The sequence below is a fragment of the Clinocottus analis genome, unplaced genomic scaffold, assembly GCF_023055335.1.
Source record: "Clinocottus analis isolate CAN_PGR_092001 unplaced genomic scaffold, fCliAna1.0.p SCAF_13, whole genome shotgun sequence".
NCBI classification, from domain to species: domain Eukaryota; kingdom Metazoa; phylum Chordata; class Actinopteri; order Perciformes; family Cottidae; genus Clinocottus; species Clinocottus analis.
The window spans coordinates 4,609,283-4,626,393 of record NW_027175854.1 but is presented as its reverse complement, the minus strand read 5'-3'; the positions used below and the strand labels follow the sequence as shown (position 1 = coordinate 4,626,393).

Below are 17,111 nucleotides of genomic sequence, written 5' to 3'. Positions count from 1 at the left end.
GCCGCTGCATGTGTGTGCGTGTTCATGGGAGACGGACGAAAAGGACGGAAAAGTACATGAGGTAATGCAGGGCACGAGTTGCCTCATCCATGTCATTCCTCATTATTTTGTCCTCTTTTCTCTTGCAGCCTTGACAGACAGCTGGATCATCAGAAGTTAAAACTTAGAAAAGCAATTAAGAACACAGAGCGGCCGCGGCTCTTTCAAGCACAGGCATCATTTATAAGAGACATCAAATATTTCTCATCTTACAAGTCTTGGATCAAATTATTTCGTGCATTTCCTGTGGGGTACTATCAGTATTGTTTTCTTAAAGTACACTCGGGGAAGCATATTGTTAAACCTCTAGAGATGGAAACTAAAAACACACAGTAAACAATGGAAAATGCTCGCATTCATGACTTTCATTTAAATCCCTCGACAATTTGCATATTTTAACTTGAGAAGTCGAAAGGTTGGCAGACAAGAAGAGAAAATAGGTGTAACAACTACACACCGAGACAACATTAATGACCCTAGTTTGACCCTAAGATTGTCTCCTGAATATATTTTCTGACCCGACTGCAGTTTCCAACTGCGTTTGCCGCATAATCTCTTCAAAATTATTCAAATAAGTATGACCTCTGACTACAATTACTCAGTAAAGTACTTTGAAGAGTTTTTCCTCCTAATGCCATTGACTAACACAGGCACTATTACTACTGTACCATAGTTGAAATATGGACACACCAACTTACTGATTTCATAACTTAACAATTAATTACACTTTCCGCTCCTCCTCTTGAGATGGGATCACGATAAACTTGACTCTGCTTTGACAGTTTTGTGTGTATTGGAAGACCCAACAGGTCAAAGGGGCAAGGACCAGGATGCATACATGGATATATCCCAAAGTAGGTAATTCAAAGAGAATAATCCAAACATTACATCCTGTTTAAAACATCATGAAGAGATATCTGACGCTGACTCTATATCTGGCAAATCTGATCTAAAATGGAAAATAAAGTCTGAGCACCTGGCAGTGCAGAAAGATATGTGGTCCTATCAGAATCAATGAAGGCACCACTAATCTGGTCCTCTAATACCTCGATAGTAACATCCAAGATTCAGATTAGCCGACCTCGCTTTAATATTTTCCCAGCTCCACCACAAAAAATAAAAACGTAAAAAGCGGCGTAAAGACACTTCCGAATGAACTGATGTCCAGAACTGATGCCTCTAAGATGAGCACTTAAACATCTTCAAGGCATCACGCCAAGTCCAGTTGCCTCAGATTTTGTTCTACTACATTTTTCTTTGCTGGATTAGCTGACTGTGTGTGTCTCACTCTCTATTCCAGCGGTCAAACTGAGAACCGAATAGCTAAACACTTTATTTATGTGTGCTAAATTATATCTCAAAGTCAGGCCCTCTGAATTAGGCCAGTCTGTTCAAAACAGGTCAGGACACAGTGCGAGTGTGAGTGTATGTGTGTGTTTGGAAGATACAGGCAGGAAGAGACAGGTGAGTTGGTGTGTGTGCTCATTGCATCTGTTAAACTTGATTTAAAGTTCAAAAGTGGCCCCTGCTGGTATATAAGTAGCAGTGCTGAAGGTTTTAGTTTTAAGTTTTCCAAATGTATTACTGTTTGAGCTTTTCTGGACATCTTAAAGACCATGAGCTTTACCACGTAAAGAAATTACACGTTTCTATTTTTAATCAAAATGAAAATTAGATTACCAACAACCCTCTGAATGCATTTAGACAGAGCTGAGCCTGGAGGCTCGGAGGTTTGTATCAGTGATGCAAGGCTGAACAGACATCGTTACCCTTTGTGAACAGTGAACTGAGACGGCATTCTCTTCTTTTTTTTACTCCAAACTCACCTTAATGCTGCAGGCCAGCTCCATCAGTTTCTTTGCGTTTTCCTCAGAGCGGTACCTTTTCGGAACTGGGACGCGAAAGAATTTGAGTGCACCCTCAAAGTCTGTTTGGATCAGATCGTCTTTTGATGTCTGTAGAAAAGAAACACGGGGACACTTATAAAACAGATTTACACAACTTGGAATAGCTTGTTTGGTTGATGTGCACTTTTTTTTGCAACAGGAAGCAGCACAATCCTCACTGATTGACAACATATTCTGAACTATTAATGATAAATAACAGGTTTATAATGAACTAGTTCAGGTCTATAAAAACACGCATAAGATAAAAGATCTGTTTTTTGAGGACAATCTCACAATGTGTTGACATGACACATGTGTCTGCCTCTTCTCACATCTAAAGTCCTGCCCAGATCACCTGCTGTGCCTTTCTGTTTCAAGTGGTGTTGTTTGTGTGTGCGCACATATTTGTAAATGCGTACATATTTGTTTGGGCTACCTTACCTTTAGCAATGCCAAGGCCACATTGAAGATCACACTAATGCCCTGAAAATAAAGACACATTTCTTATGGCGTGTTAAGGAATTGAGGTCGAACGAAAACAGTAGGTCCAAAATAAAACACGGGTTTAACGGCTAAAAACATGAGAATGTGCACACATGGTGCATACTGTGTAGTCTTTCTTTGTAATGGACTTATCTTAAAATAGTATTTGCCAGCGATGGACACATAATACTCCATATTTCAACTTTTTTTGTCTCATCAGACAAGAAAAGATTAGCCCCCAGGCTCTCACAGGCTTATTGTATTGACTTTGGCCGAATAGCCAGCTCTTGGAGCTGGAGCTCATTGTTCAAAACTTCACTTCAAACTTTATTATTGTTTTAACTGCCGGGGCTTTCAGTGCTTGAATTTAAACAAATCCGTAAATCACCTTCTAGTTACGGCACATCATCAGGATGCACATGAGCTCAGCTAGTGTCATAGCAAAGGGCTTCATAGAATACAGCTGAATTTAATTAAATACGTTTTCATTGTTTAGTGTTCATAAAAATAAAAAAAATGCTGTCAATTTGAGATGCTGTGTCCATAAATGGCAAAAATAAATACATTGAATAAGTGAACATTAAAAATGAAACACACCAAAATGTGCATTTGTTTATTTATATTTTAGTTGTCTTGTGTCTTATTACCTCACACAGTAGCAGATCAATGATATGGAAGACCATGTAAAGAGGGAACTTGGCTGTAAAGAGGGTGAGGAACCACTGAGAGGCATACATGTGAGCCTCCAGACCCACATTCAGGAAATGGTTGTACATGTCTGGTATATATTCCTGTTTTAAAGAGAAAGTGAAGGCAGACAGGGGGTGAGGGGGGGATAAATAAAGACACAGGAGCACAGAGAGATAGAAGGAAGGAACAAGAAAGGTACACACAAAAGATTTTTAAAAAAGCAAAGTGGCCCTTGTCAGAAATTAGACTAATTGTATGCAAACTAACATCTTTTCGGCCTGATTGTGTGTGAACACAATGAGGTCAACTAGTGCTTTGGTTTACGTTGTCAAAAAACACTTCAGATATGCAAATGTGACACACATACCTGCATGAGCCTCTCAAGTTGGAAGAACTTGCAATGCAGATCTTCAAAGTTCTGTTTGAAAAGGTCCCTGAGCCCGTAATCAAACATGATCTTGACCAGCACACTGAAAGCTTGCTCCTCTGGCATCTGAAGAGGAAGAGGAAGAGATTTAGTGATTAGTGCCTCCACGCTGAGGCTAATGAGATGATGTTTTTACTTGACAGTTTTCCTATATACTACTACCTGAACTTGTTAAATAACTCCTTGTGACGTTGTTGTTGTTTTTTCTCTCTCTCTCTCTCTCTAGCTTCTGAAAATACATTGGCCATGACTGTCCACTAGGTGGCAGTGTTGACATGTCCCTGAACTACAGGTATTTTTAAATGGAAGCCACTCCAGCTTTGCAAGTGAACATGAACACATTATATGTCATTTATTTAAAAAAAGAACGTCAGTGGCCAACAGGTACCACCTCACATCTATCTAACCTACGGTTAATATAAGACAGAAAAGTCTCTAAGACATTACAAAACAGCCAAGTCACGCCTTCAGCAATGCAGAATATCAAAAAGATACAGGTGTATTTAAAAAAAAAAGAAAGAAAGAAACAGTTGGACCCTGCTGATGGGTGAACTCACGTGCAGCAGCAGCACAGCAGCCAGGAAGGATTGTCCCTGGCAGTAGCCAATCTCCTCATCGTAAACAGAGTAAGCCTGAATGAGAGAACAAAGACAAACAGGCACGCAGTGAATACGTTGCACAGTGAATTCAAAAATATATGTGGGTAATTAAATGATGGTCAAATTTTTTGGGGGGGGGTTGTATTATGGGGTGGCGTTTGTCCAGCGAGTGTTTAATAATTTTGCTTTTGCAACTGCATCCTGTTGCTGATCCAAACCATGATTTTTACAGCTGCATTAAACAGTAATTATAATCTCAACACAGAATCAAATTCTGAAATAAAACGTGCACAGAGAACAGCAGCCGAAGTTGAAGACCAAAGTATTTTTCCTAAGGAGTTGGGAAACCAGCCCAGGGAAAGATCCGTGTCTGTAAATACTGAGCTTTTATTTGACAGGTGGTGAAAATTATGGTTTAGCTACACTGGGAACACAGCTTTAAATAAACCAAAACACATAAAAGAATAGTTGAGAAATTACACCAACCGACTATCATATCAGTCAAATATATAATGTATAAATATTTAGCTTTCTTACTCACAGCAGACGCGTTGGGCTCCAGAGTACTTGAATTATATTGTACAAGCTATTGAGAGTGATACCTAGTTGTTTTTATTCTCTTTTTGAAAATATAAAGTTGTTGAAGCACTGTATGTCATATGTCTTCAAGCTCACTTCACAATTGAATGAAAGTAAAACAAGACATACATGAGGAAAGGATTTGGAGTGAGGGATGAGGAAAAGGGAAAAATGAGCATGAGAATGTAAAGAAGACAGATAGAAGGGAAAAGGACGAAGGAAAGGAAAGCGTTGGAAATAAATGTTGAAGTTGTGGGATAACTTGTCGCAAGGATGAAGGGAGGGAACAAAAATGAAGGAAGGGAGCAAGGGACAGAGTTTGGAAATGGGCTATAGTGGCCTACTGAGCTACAAACACAAATAATGAGTACAAGTAAAACAGACAAAGTGTGGATCAATCCACACACAGAGGAAAGGGAGGGCCCACTGAATTATTCAAACACACCTGAGGAGGTGCTGGTCTAGGAAAGAGATGGATGACCTCACCGGAGGTATACATAATGAATGAAAACAATGAACAAACTATAGTCAAACCGTTCATGTGGGATTATGGAACTATTGGTTGATACATGTATGTGCCTCAGTTGTACATGCACACCATCCCATGATCACATGAGAAAGAAAGCAGCGGCACTTCACCATCACTCCGGTGTGTGAGAGTCAGCTGTGCAACTAAATCGGTTATGTTAGAGTTGTGTGTGTGTGTGTGTGTGTGTTTGATTAGAAACTTGTGTTTGTAGAAAGGCAGTGGCTGTTATGAACTCGCTGAACCACCACTCAGAAACAGTTCAGTTAATTAATAAGCAGTTCCCTTTAGCTCTGACAACTTTCACCAATGCGCTGAAAACGTTACGTGACCTCCTGTAATGATGCTGTATAATAGGGGAACATGTGGTTCTCTTTCCCGTGCAGAATGCTATAATTGGTTTAAGCAATGAATCCTAGTGCAAACAAAAATAACAATTGTTAGTTGTCATAATAAATCCCTGAGAAGATAGAACTTGTCCGGTAATAATTAATCATTAAGTTCTTCAATTTGAAGAATGGGGTTGTAAGATTTAATAACACAAATAAAATAAAAAGGTACAGACAAATCTTTAGCTGCATTTGTGTATTGGGTGGATTTTAACTTCATGCAATTTCCTCAAGATACTTTCCAATAAATGTTGCAAGGCAACTGCCTGGAAAAAAAAAAAAACTTACTGTGTGTGGTTCAGAGGAAGCGAATAATAGCTTCATCCACTGATCCATTTTTTTCTATTAAAAGGGTGGCTCCAAAATGCCCTCTGTTGACGATAAAACTGTAATCTAAACACACTCCTGCATGGGTGTATCTCCCACCTTGCAGATCTTGTAGAGGGAGTCTTGTCCATCTCCTCCAGTGTCTTTGAAGTAGTCATGAGCCGGGAATGTCCTGTTAATGTCCCTGGTAATGGCACTGTCTTGAGGGGACTCCTGATAATGAGACAAAAGAAGAAAAAGAGGGGACACAAAAAGGTCACGGTGAATGAAAAGAAGTGAAAATGGTGCGTCACTCAGAGAGAAAGGGAGATTCAGTCACATAAGCATCCCCAGGCAGTTTTATTAGACAACAAACAGCAGTGGTCAGTGTACCTCAGCATGTGGTGGTATCACGCTGCTGAGATTTCGTATGCTCATGATGAATTACTGGCAACACAGTGTGTTCTCTACAGTACAAACTGTCCATCTCTCTCTCGATCTTTTTCTTTCTTTTTTTAGTCAGTGTTCTTTGGTTGCCAAAGCTTACATACACTAACATAATAACACAGTTCTGACAAACTGCAACAAAACAAACATTAAAAGAAATCGGACCAAAGACATCATGTAACACAAACAGAGAGAGAATACTGAGAACATCTCTGATGCATTGCCCTACTTCAGAATGATATCAATAAGGAGGTTGTATGATAAAACCGAAACTGAAATACTATTCTGTAAAACACCGGTTTTATAAAAGGCTTTCATCATCACACCTTGTACCAAATATCACAATAACTTCTTAGAGTGGATCAGCAAGGTCTTTTTGTAAAAATGTATACACCAGAAAGAAAATATGAAAAAAGGAAAATAGCTATCAGCATTATAACTAAAGAGGTTTTGTTCCTTTTCCAGAAAAAACTGATGTGATCCTGTATTTGGGCTGAGTGGTGCCAGAGGCTGGAAAAAGAACAAGACTACAAGTCTAAAACTATGCTAGCAGCTCTGTGAGACAGCAATATTATAAGCAAAATGATGACATGCTCACACTGACAACGCTAACATGCTAATACTAAGGAAGTGTAAGCTGATCATCACTAAACAAAGAAGGAACATTATGTTTTTTAACAAAATTACTTGATCATCCCAGTAATGATTGAGATATTTCAGTGTTGACCAAAGTGGAGGACCGACCAATCAACATAGACCACGTTGCCGTCCATAAAGTTGAGCAGTGAGGACGGAGGACACAAGTACACAAGGTTGGAGGACACAAGGTCAGGAAACACTGATGCTAGTAAAGAGGCGTGCCCACGACCCCAACTGCATACAGTAGTACACAAACAAGACGAGGGCAACATGCTGGGATATCCCCCCACTGTGATGACAGCCACAGGGCAGCACACAGGGGAAATACAACAAACACGTGCATGCGCACGCACACAAACGCACACTATTGCAACCACTCTATCAGCAAGGATTAATCACCTCTCATTTCATTATTGATGCTCAGTGTATTTGGAACTAAAGGCCTCTAAATAAGTAATCTTACTCCAAGACAACCTTGCCATTACATGACGAATTAAGTACACATTTTAAGATATCTTCACAGTAATTTGCAGTAAAGTGGCTCTGAAGTTGACACAGCATGTTGTGTGATTGAATACAAAGATGGGGCATTCAATTCATTTTCTAGGCAGAAATCCGTTAGGGCATTCTTTGTTTCTCCTGCTGCTGTGACCGAGCTTTCATAGCATCAGTGAATAATGAGACGAGCAGAAAGTGAAGGTTTCCATTCGTCAGCAGTGAGTAACAATAATGCCTCACAAAGTTCATGAGAAAGGAGGAAATTAATGTAATACTCCATTGATCCGTGTAGGAAAGTGTTACACTCCACATTGGGATGTTAGAAAGTACTCCTCGAGTTTGTCAGCATCTTGTGCCTTGCTCAATGGCATTTCTGCAGGATTACATCAATTCCTCGAGGAGCTTTAAAACCCAACTCAGAAATCCATCCTGCTACACTAAGGCCAAATTGGATGCAAGATAAAACAGAAATCCTTGAATTTAAATCAATCTTGTTCTCTTTGTAGCTATTTATACCTTCTTGTTCTCTATTACTGTACCCATCATGTCCTTCATTCTCTTTTTTTCCACGGGTTCTATTCCAGTTTCCACAGAGGAGGAAGGTCAACCCAAAACAATATAAGAAGAAATGCAGGAAGAAAGGAACACTAATACAAAGTGAAGTAATGGGGATCAGAGAACCAACAACAGGGGGCTATTTTATAAGTCCATTCCACAACTTCCACCACACCCTGTAACTCACAGTTACTGTGTGTGTGTGTGTGTGTGTGTGTGTGTGTGTGTGTGTGTGTGTGTGTGTGTGTGTGTGTGTGTGTGTGTGGCAAGATTATATACTTAGGGAAGTTTGAGTAATGATGATTGTGAGAGTAATGGTTGCTCTAATGTTATATGGTTGTTGTTTATACAGTATTATACCAATTATTAAAGCTCATCACATGATCTGAGATCTGTTTTTTGTTTTTTTTTAAACACCCCAAATCTGTCCAATGCTTCTATGGAGAGTCCTGCAACACACACACTGTACAAGTCTAATTTACAAACGTTTTAGACTTTTTTATCAAACAAAACATGACATCCAATTGGGCTCTGAGAAGTAGTGACAGGCCTTGTTGTAATATATGTTGACATTTCATAGACCAAAGGACTAATCATAAAATGAACTGGCAGATAAAGGGCTTCAGTAAACAGCACATCACCATAGTTCAACTGAAAAGGTGAACACAAGCACCCCAGAAATCTTGATCTTGAAATTAGTATTGATGTATTTCAGAACAAAGGGGGTGGAGCTTCTGCAACCTGTGTGAAGGGCCCATTACACTGGGCTAGTCTCTCAGTGAATGATAAGGATCCATGTTTATACAAGCACCACTTAGCCATACTTATCTGAAGTGCTGAGAGCATGTACAAAGGCCTCTGACATAATAGCCAATTAGCTTCCTGTCTGTCTGTCTGTCTATTTAGTCAGAGTGAGCATTGGAATGAGGGTAGCGTGAGAGGGGACAGAAAACATACCCAGTGTCTCATAGTAGGGCACAAAGTGTGAGAGCTGTTTCTAGCAATTAAGAGAGAGACAAAGAGATCGGAGAGGCAGTAAAATGCTAAAAATAGAGCATCTCTATGGAAATGTATAAAGAAGACCATGAAAGACAAAGGTGATGACATAAAAAGTGCTGTAGCTTTAATTGATACTTAAGCACTTAACCATAATCATAATCTGCAAAGGGTTAGGCTGCTTTACAAAGAGCTGTGAATGTGGTCAACTTGGATAGTATAGATATTAATTAACATAACAGATAGCATTAAGATTGAGAGCAGGGAGAACAGATAGCCTGTGTCAGGCTCAAAAAGATGCCTGCGATACCGTCACAAACGGGGAGTTACATGCTGTTAAAACGGGAGTGACAACCTCACAGTGATGACAATTCTGCAGCTAAAAGTTACTGGGATCTCCATATTAGGGAGCTTTAAAGCTGCTGGCAGACATACGTTTGAAGTTGACATAACTGGGCTGGCTTCCCCCCTCCTTTATGCTATGCTAATCGCTCAAGTCCATATGCATTACTTTCAGCAAGGCTTCACATCTTTGAGAAGAACTATTACACAATCCAACCAAATGAACATATTTTTACAAAGATATTTACTAAAAAATATTTTTTTAAACAAAAATTACGGAATTTTGGCAAAATCACTGCTGATCATTAATACTTTCTCAAGCGTTGTCTTACTGCACAAACTGGTTTACTGGCACAACTTACGGTATAGTTAAAAATGTAATAAGAATGTTGATAAAACCATTTGCGCAAAGGAGACGTTTTATGTAGGAACCCAGATCTTAGAAGCCATGAGTCTAAAGAATTTCCCTCTTTTTACATTTAACAGCAACTTTGGTGATAGATATGAAACCAACCGCGACAGTTATTTTTGTCTCAACGGTCCGAACAAAGGCTAAAATTGAAATAATGAATGTGTCGACGCACTGTCTACTGTCAGAGTATCACTGTCGGGAAATCAAAGAGCATCTTTAAACTAAATGGTAGTCAAGAAACCTTTTTCTTCCTACAGACTGTGTGTGCAAGCTTGCGCGCGCGTGTCTGTGTGTGAGCGTTTGTGTGTCTAAAGCTAGGAATAAAGTACCGGAGTAGCGCTTCCGTGGGAAGGCTGAGTAGCTAGCCTTCTATTGTTTATGTCCCTGATTTTTCTCTGAATCAACACAATAGCTGACGTGTCATTCTGTTATTCTTTCTCTGCTCTTAAAGGACTCTGAGATGCAGAGAGAACACAGGGTGATACTTATCAAGCTTGATACAAACCGTGTTACCCAACTCAAAACAACCCTCAGTGCTAAACTTTCAATCTATTAATGGATTTAGATGTAAATTATAGAAGAAATACTGAATGCTCAGTAACTAATTGGTAGAGCCTTGACAGATCCTTTCATCTCTAAGATTTGTATTGTTTACTAATGAAGAAAACCATAAATAGTTCAAATCTGTGATTTTTTTCAGTCTTTTCTGTATAATAATGGATAATGGACAGAGCACATGCTCAAGCTAAGCGTAGCGCTGTTTCCTCACCTTAGCGTCATCCATCAATAAATCTTAATCATCTGTCTCATGCCCTACTTGTTGTGCCATTTGTGCACCGGTAAGCAGCTTCAGCACAAGGACAGCTGGCAAATCTGATGAGGACTGAGATGACAGAGGAGCATACTTAGTGGTGAATACTTCAAGACATTTCACCTGCAGGAGGGGAAACAAACTGATGGTACAATAAATTGTTTCTACCACGCCTGCGTTTGTAGCACAGTAACAATTAGCACAAGGGCGTTTGAATACATTGAGATAACGTTACATTTATTTGCTCAGTACAGATACACAACATTAACATGTTTGAATACTATATAGGCTTTTCACCTACAAAACAATGTGTAATGAAATAAAATGTGAAAAGAATTCACAGAGACTCACTTTCATGACAGCAATATCAAACATGATTGGCCTTTTGCGTTACCCAAACAGTCTCTAACTATAAAAGCATATATCTTACAAAAACCTCATCATAAATGCAACACCCCTGACGTATGAAATATGACATAGTTTGTCTTGCCATGATCTATACAGTAATATGTATACAGTGACTTCATTTTCTCAATCTGACATTTACAGATGCCCCAATGTTGACTGAGCAATTTCCAGCATTCATAGTGGACAAAATCCCATGCAGAGATAAAGTCTCCTTTCTACACCAAAGTTGTATAACAGTGGTCAGTCTCGTATAAGTTACATAATAATATGTTCCTGAGAACAGCAGGGTCATAAGTCAGCCATTAGTGGGGGTCTGGTGTGGTTTATCTCGAGCCTTACGAAAAACAAAGAAGAAAATCCAAGACAGATAAGAAAATACCGTTCTGTGTGGGTGTGGGTGTGTGTGTGTGTGTGTGTGTGTGTGTGTGTGTGTGTGTGTGTGTGTGTGTGTGTGTGTGTGTGTGTGTTAAAGTGCACCACAAGAGTGAGCCAATAGCCAACCAATATTCAGTTGGCGTGAAATTATTTTGTATTGGGTTTCTTTCTGAACAGAGAATAACATGTTCAAGATAAAATTGTTCACCTTGAAATAAAATCTCATAAGTTATTTTAATTAAGGCCACAATCACACTTATCACGGTCACGTGTAGTGTATCTGTATAAAATCCAGATACAGTTTCTACAAACTTAATATTTACATTGATCCACATATACAGTATGCTACATAAGGTCTATGTTTGTTCCCAGGACGGACACACATCTGGGTAGGCCCACTTCTAAAAGTGGCGATGCAGCTAAAGTGATTTGACAAACGCAGACTATACTGGAAGAGGAAGCAACAGCCGCCGTCTAATGTTGGATAACTTGTAAAGGGCTTGTAAATGACATGTGCATCATATAAGGAATCTGGAAACACAAAAATGGCAGTAGCTAAAAACCATTGCATATTTTCAAAACTGAAAAACCCTATCTGCAGATAGCCTTCCAGTTGGTAATCATTTTTAGAGAAGAACATTTTTGTAGTACGGAGTATCTCACTCATATTTGTGCCCCATCAGCAATCACTTTCCTCTCATGGCAGGAGACTGAATGTAACTTCTAGATAGATTTCTAAACCGGCCGCCATGTCCATATTCTCTTGTTCTTTCTAATCCTTCCCAACATGGCACCGCACCTCGACACAACCACCACCAGAGTGTTATTCCTTTGATAACATCTTTCCACTAATTCGAAAGTTACCAATTAGTAGAGACCGTTCAACAGAAAATGGCCAAGTAAAATATGATGCACCTTCATAAGGAATCATTTCAATAGGTACGCATGCTATTAAATCTAAATAGAGTTCACAACTTTTCACAAGAGATTAGACAGAAACTAAGCCATTTTACAAAAAATGTGATTTCTGTATCAACACGCAGACATTCAATACGCCATTTCTGTACATACCATTTCTGTAAACGTCATATCTTAACTTAATATGGTACAAATAGGAGCAATACTTGGCAAGGCTTCACAGACAACAGCCAAAATGTATAAAGACAACATGTGACTCTACCACCATTGTACATCCTACTCACATACACTAACGAAATACAGTATACTCGAGGGAAGCGATGTGCAGCTAACAAAGCAATGAAAATCTGTTAGCACCCTCGCTAGAACACCATAAACAGTCACATTCAGTGAATGGTCGCATCTTAATACACCCAGACATACGCATGCACACACAAACAAATACATTAGAAGGCAAAAAATAACAGCTTTGAGTCATGTGTTTTACAGAAGAGAGGAACTATGATTGGAAATTAAGAATTGTTTAAAGTGTAGCTGGATTACCAGTGACATTTCTTAATTACAAACCAAAGGGGCTCTGGTTATCATGTACTGCGTGTGGAATCAAGGCTGGCTAATGTACAGATCCAGTCTGTGCCGTTCCCTCTAAAAACAGTCGCGGGTCAATGAATTAAGCCCTCCAGAAAGGTAAGGAAAACACTTTCCCCAATAATTCATGTTCATTTGTATATCAAGGCAACAATATATCACAATACACTGAGAAACAGTCATTTTCACGCACACAAGGCATCACTGTGCCAATACAGTGGACCTATACCAACTTTGTGTGAAACCCATTCACATTTTGCTAAATCATCTTATATTAGATTTTTTTTTTTTTTGTTTAAAAAATAATACAAGGTTTGTTTAACTTTCTTTGGTAGATTATAATAAAATACATACAGTTAGATTATCTGCACCTAAATAAACTGTGACATGAGGGTCCATGGTTCAAAACAGTGATAATGTTTGACACAGTATGTACACTTGGATTCATTTCAGCTTATTATTGATCTTGATAAATATGTATAAAATATCAAGTTAAGAGTGAAAAGAACCCACAAATGGGGACAACACGTGCTTGCACAAAAGATGCTCACAAACACACTCATGCTGAGGGTCAGTCTTCTTCTTCTTGGTATAGAGGTTAGAGTTTAACCAGAGGGGCTATTCATCTGCTCTGTTTAAACTTGATCCACCTGTGTTGGTGTGTGTGTGTGTATGAGTGTGAGTGTGTGTATATACACACACACTAGTCCCTGAATGCAGGCACAATAATGCAGTCACAGCACAAGACACCTGGAGAATGGCCCAGTCATTTGGTTAAGTGCAGCTGAGAAACATCTAAAAAGAACTTCAAACTGAACTGAACAGAGAAGCCAGATTAGTTTTTCATTGTTCTTTCTGTGCTAATGTGTGGGTCGCATGGATGATTATCATCGCTAACTGTGGAGGCTAAATTAAAATCTAGTCCATTGTTGTTCATGCAAAACGGTATTTGAAGAAGAAGAAGAAAAGTTTTTTTCTTCTTCTGGAACTAATTCTACATGGAATTTGCTCCCCACCACATCAGGCAGACCAAAAGGAGATTTTCTTTCAAAAAGTCAATAAAACAAAAAAATGATGACTCTCATGTAGTTGTTATTTTGGTTTTGTTTCAGAATCCTTTTGATTATAATCATTTCCTTTTACCATTATAATTTCAGTGAGTATTTAGTTTTTGTTTCCATTGTCGGCCACCATTGTTTATTGTTTCATAAGCAGAGCTGTTACACGTTTCTCCAGATACTGACATTTGGCTTGTTTCATCATTTCTTATTGTTACAGTTTGATTTTAAATTGTTTTCATCATTATTGATTTTTTTTTTGTAGACTCCAGGAAGACAAGCAGCCTATATGTGGAAGATAAAGATGTTCTAAATAAAGACATCAAATATAACATACATATAGGTTTGTAACCCAATAATTAGTTGAAAGAATATGTAATTATGAATTATCAATCCCAAAGACAAGGGGTTAGGGTCACAGTTCAAGGGTCATTATTTTAAGAGTTTAACGTTTTTCTTTGATCAAAGCCTTAAAAAAATAAACACACTGATGTACCAACACTCAGTGTAAAATAAGTTTATAAATACATCCTTTCATGGTCTTGCTTCACCTTGGACAGTTATGAAATAGATTTAGTTGTATAATCAAAACAACAGAAGTGCAATAAGACTAATGAAATTTTTGTTAAGTTAACAGACGAACAACCAAGATGCATCTTATATTATATATACCAATCAGCAGTCTGTGTCAACCCACAACTTACATACACACCATCAATCGGAAAATGATAATACAACAATCTGAATGTAAAAGGTAATGAATAGACTGACAAACCCAAATCAGTTTAGTCAATGCACATCTATTAGAAAATGTAGACCAACACCATTTCTTTTTGACTGACTTAGCTCAATCGATCAACTACAAGAGGCACAACAAATACACAACACACAAACACACTGTTGCATCACTTTAAGTATTCAGATACTGAGAGGGTAAGAGCAAGAAACAACATATTTAAAGAACTTGCTATTGGCAGTTCAGCTCAGCACCACATTACTAAAACAGCGCAGTGAACTTGGGTTCTGCTTGAACCCGTCCTGATTATGTGGCCACAAAGGTCACATTGTTTAACGTTCAGCTTTTTAGAACACATTTCTTGCAAGGTTTTGTTTTGGCAAAATAAGTTAAGGTTTCACATCCCATTAGAGAGAGTTTAAAGATGCAAATGTTCAACTTCAAAAGAGTCATTTTCTCCGGAGATTTTCAGACACCTTTTTCTCCTTCTTCCCAACACGTAAGTAAGTATGCTTCAATTTTCTTGACCATTTAAAACGCCTTGCAAGGCTATTTACGTCTTTTCTCCTTCAGTGCTTTGCTCTCGGCTCCTTTTCTCGGTCTTCGCCAGCTGTGGAGTGTGCCGAGAGGACGCCTGTTTAACCTCCAAATGCGACATAAACAGCAGCGGCAGATCAACGCCTCCTTCGACCTCTTTACAGCACATTACAGCTTAAAAGAGGACACATTTTACAGCAATAACACACCTGACATCTTTTAACAAGTTCAAATGCTAATTTGGCACGAGGGTTTCCTTTTCGTGTGCTCTACACATGACATGTTGTGCCAATTCCTGTTTCCCCATCACCAAATCCATATACCGGTCCTCCACATCCTTTTTCAACAGAACCAACAAAAGCCTTTTTGGTACTCCGGACCCCAAAGCCGCTGCCGCTGCCACTGCGCTGTAAACAGAAGGAGCAGAGGCGCTTGAGGCCCTTCCTGAAGGCAGAGTTGGAGAGGCTGTAGATGAGACAGTTACAGAAGCTGTTGCTGATGGCGAGCCATGTGGTAAGGAATGAGGCTGCAGGGTGATGGTAGATCCCACCACTCTCCAACAGAAAGTAGAGGATGTAGGGCAACCACAGGATATAAAACACGCTCGTAATGCGGAACAGTACCATGGCGTATCGCTTGTCTGGGTATGTTGATGTGGGCTGCTGATACTGTGGCTGGGACAACTGCCCTTGCTCTACTGCACTGCTGTCCTTGACGGCGGATCCCACGGTCGATCCCGGGCCCTGCAATTGTTGGGGCCGGTAACGTGCGCGGCGCTCGCTGATCTCGCGGGTGTGCTGTCTGCAGATCTTGAAGATGTTGACGTAGGTGAAGCAAACCGTGAGGGCGGCTGGCGCGTAGAGCAGCGCAACTATAAAGGTCGTGAACGCCGGACTAGTCCTCCACTCAACCGCGCACCACTCAACCACATCCCCGTGGTAACCAGGTTTCCCCCAGCCGAGAAAAGACGGGAGGAACACCAGAGCAGAGTACAACCATATTAGAACGATGCAGCATCGCACTCGACAAGGCGTCACCAAGGAGGCATAAGTCAGGGGTCGTGTGATGGCAACGTAGCGGTCTACACTCACACACGCCAACGACACCATTGAAACAGATTTCAAAACAGACACCATGTACCCGAACACCTGGCAGGTGAGTTTGGGGTCGAGACCCTGGAGGTGATGGAGAAGGGACAGGGAGGGGAACAGGCAGCTGACCCCCACCAGCAGATCAGCGTACGCCATAGTCTGGATGAAAGCACTGGTGGTGTGCTGGCTAAGCAAGGGGGCACAGTGAAACACAAAAATCACCACCAGGTTACCAGAAATAATGAGAGCAGTGAGAAGACATATGATAGAGACTTCAAGGAGGCAGGTGGTGAAAATTTGGGAATAGCCTATCGCAAGTAAGCAGAAGGGAGCAGATATGTTGGACGGGTCAGCAGAGCTCTGGTTCAGTGGATCCAGGGAGGAATTCATCATCTTGGGCAGGAATACGCGTCTCAGGGGCCCTTCCAGAATACGATGATCCAAAGAACCCACTGTTTTGACAGGGAACTGGCTGGTTCAGAAAGTAGCTGTATGGTTTCAGTCCAAACAAAAAGCTCCACGCTGCAGTTCCATGATGAGCCTGCTGCCATCTGCCATCTGAAATGCAGGAGGGACAGCGAAAAGGCGAGGAGCCCCCGGGGCTTATCGTCGGTGCAGGCGGTTGTGGTTTTACACGAATATTCAAAACCACCAGGGTACAAAATAAAAAATAAAAAAAAAAACACACAAAAAAAGAACCGTGTATTCCTTCTAGTCTTTCAAGTTAAGCAAACTTTCCTGCTGAAGGCGTACAAAAAAAGAATGAAAAAAAAGAA

The 17,111-nt window shown here is 40.0% G+C and overlaps 2 protein-coding genes across 5 annotated transcripts in view; both read right to left on the bottom strand.

Annotated features, from left to right (window-relative positions):
• Positions 1 to 17,111, bottom strand: part of LOC137783607 (rab GTPase-activating protein 1) — a 59,841-nt gene that overhangs the window by 12,151 nt on the left and 30,579 nt on the right. For all 4 annotated transcript variants that reach the window (XM_068573717.1, XM_068573720.1, XM_068573719.1 and 1 more), the window contains 6 exons: positions 6,045 to 6,158; positions 4,083 to 4,157; positions 3,466 to 3,591; positions 3,056 to 3,199; positions 2,367 to 2,408; positions 1,866 to 1,994 (listed from right to left, as the gene is read on the bottom strand). In XM_068573717.1, the coding sequence (XP_068429818.1) occupies positions 1,866 to 1,994; positions 2,367 to 2,408; positions 3,056 to 3,199; positions 3,466 to 3,591; positions 4,083 to 4,157; positions 6,045 to 6,158 (630 nt within the window). The remainder of the gene's footprint in view (positions 1 to 1,865; positions 1,995 to 2,366; positions 2,409 to 3,055; positions 3,200 to 3,465; positions 3,592 to 4,082; positions 4,158 to 6,044; positions 6,159 to 17,111) is intronic.
• On the bottom strand, positions 13,494 to 16,838 carry LOC137783991 (probable G-protein coupled receptor 21). The gene has a single exon (XM_068574381.1). It carries the CDS (start codon positions 16,726 to 16,728, stop codon positions 15,514 to 15,516), a length of 1,215 nt encoding a protein of 404 aa, XP_068430482.1. The 5' UTR covers positions 16,729 to 16,838; the 3' UTR covers positions 13,494 to 15,513.

Bases quoted from the DNA above. Each gene is read 5' to 3' on its own strand.
- LOC137783991 (XM_068574381.1), bottom strand. From the start codon at position 16,728: ATGATGAATTCCTCCCTGGATCCACTGAACCAGAGCTCTGCTGACCCG.